Raw genomic sequence first — 6,963 nt, 5'->3', positions numbered from 1 at the left:
TGCCATCATTATTATCTCCAGTTGTTTGCCCTCCTCTGTACGCTTTGAAACTTCCAGGACCTCTGTTTCACTATGACATCACAGCATCTGTAGTACTGATTCTGTCCAACCGCACCACCGTCTGCCTCCACTCACAGCAGCACCCCCGTGCCTGCTACAGAGTGAGATGTCCCAGCCCCCCCCCTCTAGCCCCACTGCTGTAGAGGGTGACATGGTACGGCCGGCTGGTACAGTTCTTCGAGCACAGTCATTGATTCCAGAGGAGCCAGTCATCTCACTGTCAGGATTTTTAGGGAGGCAGCGTGAACTAGAGATCGGCCAAAAGAGTCTCTCGTGGTGATCCTACTCGTTTGAAGCTTGTTTTCTCTGCTCTCTCTTTCTCTCCCTCTGGCATGACCCTTTTCAAGAGTGAATATCACAGCATTAGACGTGAGTATAGCCTGTTTGTCTCTCTCTCTGTGTCTCTTACACACACACACACACACACACTCACACGCAGGCACGCACGCACGCAGGCACACAGGCACGCAGGCACGCAGGCACCCACACACACACACACGCACGCACACACACATACGCACACAGACACATACACACACTCTCTTTCTGTCTGTCTGTGTGTGTGTGTGTGTGTGTGTGTGTGTGTGTGTGTATGTGTGTGTGTGTGTGTGTGTGTGTGTGTTTGTGTGTGTGTGTGTGTACATGAATGTGTGTATGTTTTCTAAATAGTAAAGCTTCAGCTACTGCCTACAATGGTCAACAGTATCTCTAAAACGTGTAAGGAGAAACAATGTTCGTGGTGCGATGAGGCAGCATATGTTTGGGGATATATTTGATTGTGTACTGTACTGTCTATTGTGGTTCAGAAAGCCTGAACTGTAAGTTCACCTGAAAGTTGAGTTTCATCTCGATACGATGTGGAATGAAAGATGTGAGCACCTGCAGTGCTATTCCAGGAAAGAAGATATTGATATTTGTAGGAGAACTTTTAAGCAGAGCCTCATACAGTATCTGAGGGTGATCTTTGTGGGAGGTAGGAGAGGTGATTGAGGAAGCTGTCTGCCAGGAATGGAAGGTATTGATCAGACTCTGACACCATGGACTAGAGCGACTACAGTCTCTGTCAGTCAGACGTCAAACCATAGAAGGACTAACAGTGGAACAGCCAAGCACAGGGGACTGTTGTTGTCCCCTCCATCACTCTGTGTGTGTGTGTGTGTGTGTGTGTGTGTGTATGTGTGTGTGTGTGTGTGTGTGTGAGTGTGTTTGTGTGTTCTCTTATTTTGCCCCCTTCCCCCACCCGTTTTAGGCGATATGTGTTTCCAAAAACCCAATAAAATAAGAGGCAAATAGCCCTAATCATTTAGTCAATGATGCACAATTACCGCCATAAGCAAGCTGTGAGCGCTCTCGTGACCTGACAGCGGTATCGATCTTCGTCGACGTTGAGAGCGATTTAAAGCGCCACTGGACAGCTAGCAGATGGCAGCCGACGGCACTCATAAACCCTGCACTAAAAGAGTAATGCCCTACAAACAGCGGCACGCGTCTGGGCCATAAACAACGCTGCCACGAGGTGCCGTGCCACTAATGGTGGTGTGTGTGGGTGCCAGAAGACGGGAGGTGTTGTTGTGTTGTAGCGTTACCAAACGTAGCCACTGCACTTGCACTAGGCTAACTAACCGCCAACGCTTGTTCAACTGGTAGGCCTACAGAGTAGAAATTGAATGAAAGTGTTATTGATGATGATGATGAAGATGGATTGTGTTTGTTTGATTGATCTTCTCCAGTTACGTCATAGTGCTACAGTAGACGATATAGTGTATTTTGTATGGGGGGTGTAATACTCTTCATCCACTTCCAATGTGTAGCAGGCAGCACCCACCTGGGTATATGCACTGCAGTTGTATATACACAGTGATACTCACCACTCATCTCTGGGCTACGCACAGAGAAGAGGTGAGGAGGGGAGCCGAGTGAAGACTGTAGGATGATTAGAAGACCATTATCGTAGGAAGAGCCATGCTGGGAATGAGGCCAGGACACCAGGGTTAACAACAACCCTAATTCTTGTGAAACATTATTCCCCCCAAAAACGTGGCAAGGGCTTTGCCAATCATGATAAATAAAGAGCTGCCACTGATACTGTGAGATCTTTAGTGAGCACAGGACCTCAATTTATCACCCAGATGACAGCATCCTTTACAGGGGCAGTGTCCTAACTCCCCATCACTGCTCTGGAAATAAGGGTTGTTCTTCCTGGACCAAAGAGAGAAGTACCTTCGCTTGCCTCCAGAGATATTGTATTGGAGTCCATTTTAAAGCACCAATGGAAATTGAGGGGCGGATTGTTGTAAGGCTTTGTCACAGCTGTAAGGTCAGATTGTACATTTGTCGCTTTGCAGGCAACCTTCACTTTTCTGGTTGGGGTATGGAAATTGCTAACCCTCGACAGAATAATAACCAGTCTCCAATAATAGCTTCAGTCTTCGAAAACACGTGGGTTGCGTAACTGCGTTCCGTGGTAAAAGCGAATAAACACCCCAATTAGTGTTCCCAACTCGGTTAGCATTATTTGTTTTGCTTGTGCTTCGTCTACTTATAAATGTATTTGCGTTCAGGGATTTTTAGCAACAACTTGTGAATTGTTGCAGAATTCTGTATTTGGTCTTTGTGAAGGGTACAGAATTGAGCAATTTAGCACTTTTCTTCCCAGTGTGATTTTCAGGATGACTATGATACTGAAAGCATGATGAGAGTAGCTGCAGATCTCAATACCATTGATAAATACACTACTGGTGAAAATGAACAAGTGCATATGTGTCTATAGTTTGTGAATGAGTTAACCCTAACCCTGAGCGGGAGCAGTTCATGTCTTGCTGCATCTCAGAGTTCTCTTATTGTCAATAAAGAGCGTGCTTCACAGTATAACAACAAAGACTTGGCCTTGGGAAGCCATTCCACTTTCATTTTCCACTTTCACCCAAAATCAATACCACTCTCTCCTTTCAGTTTTGGGTGAGTGAGAGGGAGAGTTAAGCTACAGCCTCTTACCATGGGCTCGGGCCTCGGGGGGCAGGATGGGGGGCAGGATGCAGCCTGTGTGACTGGAGTCCAATCAATCCTGCCAGAGCAATGCTTATATGCATATCTTTGTTTACACCACTACTTCCTGTGCAAACACGCGTATCAACATGAGAAGAATTTGCCTATAATTTTTGACATGACCCTAAATCTATTTTGAGATGGGACAAATGCATGTTTATATTTAACTTTGCTCAGCGGCCTTGCGGTTAGAGTGTCCGTCCCTCTGATTGGGAGGGCGTGAGTTCGATCCCCGGCCGAGTCATACCAAATACTATAAAAATGATACCAGATGCCTCCCTGCTTAGCACTCAGCATTAAGGGTTAGATTGGGGGTAAGACCCTTCGACATACCAGCGTCATGTCCAGGGGGTGTACATCAAGCCGCCTAAAGCTATGGAAACGGGAGATTTCCTAAGGTGCGTTAGGCTCGAGAACCATTGGTTCTCAAGGCTACTTACTTGCAATGTGGGTTACACACATTTGAGTACAATTTTGAGTTTGTTTTAATCTGAATCTGAAAAGTAATGGATGGATGGATGAATGAATGAATGGGAAGGGTAAGGCGGAACTACAGTAGAGGGAGTACTGCCTGTCAGTGAGTTTTGTGGATGAGGCAGGGATAGGGATTGTAGGGCTAGCTTTGTCAAACAGTCCATAGACATATTTAGACATAATACAGTTAACCTTCTAGAGGCTTCTGAAATACGCAGATGTCTGTTATGAGGCTTAGCAGGGTTACCAGTGGTAATGAAAGAAAAAGAGAGGCAGAGCGCACTCTCTGTTGAGATAAACAAAGGAAGCTCTCTCACTCACTCACTCACTTACTCGCTCATTTGAGCACAGAGCTTTTTGAATCTTTCACAATATGAAAAATGTGGAGTTCTTTCCAACACAGCGTGATTTGAATGAGATTGGGAGAAAGAGAGAGAGAGATGGTGAGGAAGAGAGAGAAAGGGAGTGAGGGAGAGAGTTTGGTCTGGGAGCTAGGAACTCTGTGATGACAGACAGGTTCATGTTGGAGAGAGGGAAGCAACATGAATGTGAGAGCCAATTAATTCCAGTCTGGCAGATGGAGGGCAATTAGGCTCAGACCTCTCGTTAATGCGTCCTGCTGTGCATGTGTGTATATGTGTGTGTGGGTGTGTGTGTCTGTGTGTGTGTGTGTGTGTGTATGTGTGTGTGTGTGTGTGTGTGTGTGTGTGTGTATGTGGGTGGGTGTTTGTGCGTGTGCGTGTGGGTGTGTGTGTATGTGTGTGCGTGCGTGTGTGTGTGTGTGTGTGTGTGTGTGTGTGTGTGTGTGTGCGTGTGCACGTGCATGTGTGCATTGTGCATATACATCTGGTCCTAAGGGTTCTGTGTCTGGCAGCCTGTTCTGTTCACCTGTCCAACTCTATCCCTGTTTCCCCAGGGTTTGCTTTTTAAGAGGAGACACCTGACACCTGGCATTACTGACCTTCTATCTAAATGGATGTGACCTTGTTTTTTACTGTGTCCTGTTCCAGACATGAATACGACTGGGGATCTGAGAGCGAGCCGACCAAAGGCAGGAACCAAGAGAACCAGCAGCGAGTCCTACAGGTATTATCATTTAGATAATGAGGCACACACTACTACTATACACCCTATCTTATCTAGCAGCCACAACTGTACTGTCATTTGTAGACTCAGACACCACCAGAAAGGGAAGGTGTCTACTTAGCCACTAGCTCAGCTGGCTAAAAGTATAATCCTAGTGGACATTTACATAGTGAGATAATTCTATGAGATAGTATCTTCAAGTAAGATCGATGAGCTTTTTAATGACCATTAAAACCCATGTTTAGTCAGCACTGGGAGAAAGTGTGTGTTTCTACTGTCCTACAATAAAAAATTGCTTGTATTCCTGGCTCGCTAGTGACTTAGCTGGCTGAATTTCTAGATTAGATTGATGGGCGGCATGCTTTATAGTCTGTATTTGTTAAAGAGACATAATAACCTTGCTAACCAGCAAGGTAGCTAAACTGTGTGTATTAGCTATGATCCAAATGGCTGTTCATAACAGTCAAAAGGCATTTGTGGGACTATAGGCAACATGAGTTTCACTTACATAATTCATCTTAAAAAACCAATTTGTTCATCTATAACTGGTTACTAAGCGATTTATTGGCCACCATGAACTCCCTGTAAATTGCTAACTTCCAGTTACATTTTTGTAAAACCAATGGGAGTTTCTGTAGTTACAAAATGTTGAATAGTTTAAAAAGCATCATATCTATCAGGGTTTTACAGGGTTTAACATGGAGTTTTCTATCTGCCATGTTCCAATTGTTCATCCCTCAGAATACGACCAATGTTTACGTATGCTGCAGCTTGACCACGTGAATTACACATTGCATGGCGGTTAGGCAGTATTAGGCGTTATCTTTGAGTACCGGTAGTTAAGGTTAGGGTAAGTTGTTGAGGAAGGCATTAACAAATCTGTGTCACATTCTAATGCTTTGATCCTCATATCTGGATCCGATGTAATGATCTGACCTTTCTTTCGAAAACGGTGAATACATTTCCGCGTTGTTGAAAATCAATGACACATCGCTAGTCAACTAAAACAGCTTGTTTTGTGAGCCTGCTAACAATGTAAAGTAGTGTTACAGTTAACTAGGTAGCAGTGGGGATTACTCACCCAATCCATTGCGTTGCAGTATTTTGGCTTGACTAGCGAGTTTGTGTTGTGATACTCAACAACGTTGAAACGTAGTTCCGTGTTTCAAAAGAAAAGTCTGAACATTTTGATTGGTTGCCGACATGCGGACCAAATGATCAGACTGTGTCACATATTAGCATAAGAAACAAGAATTAGCAGTAAGTATGTCAAAGAGCAATAGCTGAAGCAAGCCCTATGTCCAAGAACAATAGTTGGACTTGAAGCAAGCCCACAATAATAATAAGATAGAAGAAAATTAAGCATGAAGAGTAACAGTTCGTCATACAATTTGTCATACATACTACACAAGTAGCCTACACTAATAACATTATAAGTAAAGTAAAACAAAGAAGAGTAGTGCGTTGCTTCGCAAGCACACTAATTAATTTCCATTGTGTCATAACTCAAATACAAAGCTGTGCTTGTTTGTTTGGTTTGAGAAATTGAGACCTTCAGTCATTCATCATCTCCTCTGCCTGCTCTTGCTGGCAGTCTGTTTTCTCTCTTCCCCTCTTGCTCTATATATCTATCAGCATCTGAAGAGTGAGTGGGGAACTGGTGAGGGGTGTAGAGAACTTTGTTGATACCATTATTCAATTAACCAGGACAGAACAGTTTAAAGATTTCATTGACATTTTCAGTACAAACAGTTGGCATTTTAAGACAGTATAGAAGTTCAGTATTACCAGCAGTCTTGGTACAGTAGTAGCAATAGTTAATTCACTAAGTACAGTACAGCATGTTGTTATGACAGTAGTTTTAGTAGTACAATAGCTGTGTAACAGGACTGGTACCCCACTTAATAAATAATGACAATTCTCCTTCCTGTTGTTATAGTGGAATAGTGGGTAATTGTGAATTTCCATTCTTTGGGCTGAAGAGCACCGCACAACACTAAAACCATGTGCAAAGACCGCCATTTTGGTAATTTTGGTTTCACCGCAAAGTGCATCTGTTGTGACCAACATAAACTTTGCACCAATATAGGCGGGGCAGTACATTTTTTGTTAGGGTGGTTGGTCTGGCATTTATAGTTGTGAAGTGTGTGCAAGCCTACCTTATCATAAAAATGATTGTGCACGCACATTCTCCTTTGAGATATCTTGTAATTTTTTGTGATCTGCCAATGACAAATTGCCTGCACTGCTCCTCAACCTAAGCTACTCCAACTATTATAAATTAGAACCATTTAAAGA

General features: G+C 43.7%; 1 protein-coding gene across 1 annotated transcript in view; it reads left to right on the top strand.

Annotated features, from left to right (window-relative positions):
- Window positions 1–326: 326 nt before the first annotated feature.
- The window catches only part of LOC308165329 (RNA-binding Raly-like protein), a gene marked incomplete at its 3' end in the record, with an annotated part of 31,653 nt that continues 25,016 nt past the window's right edge, over window positions 327–6,963 (top strand). The window contains exons 1-2 of the mRNA XM_080539487.1: window positions 327–429; window positions 4,590–4,665. Of these exons, the coding sequence (XP_080395613.1) occupies window positions 393–429; window positions 4,590–4,665 (113 nt within the window). The 5' untranslated portion in view covers window positions 327–392. The remainder of the gene's footprint in view (window positions 430–4,589; window positions 4,666–6,963) is intronic.

The sequence above is a fragment of the Nansenia antarctica genome, assembly GCF_963989245.1.
Source record: "Nansenia antarctica genome assembly, chromosome: 9".
Taxonomy (NCBI): Eukaryota; Metazoa; Chordata; class Actinopteri; order Argentiniformes; family Microstomatidae; genus Nansenia; species Nansenia antarctica.
Note: the sequence above shows the minus strand (reverse complement) of the source record. Positions and strands in the feature narration are given on the sequence as shown.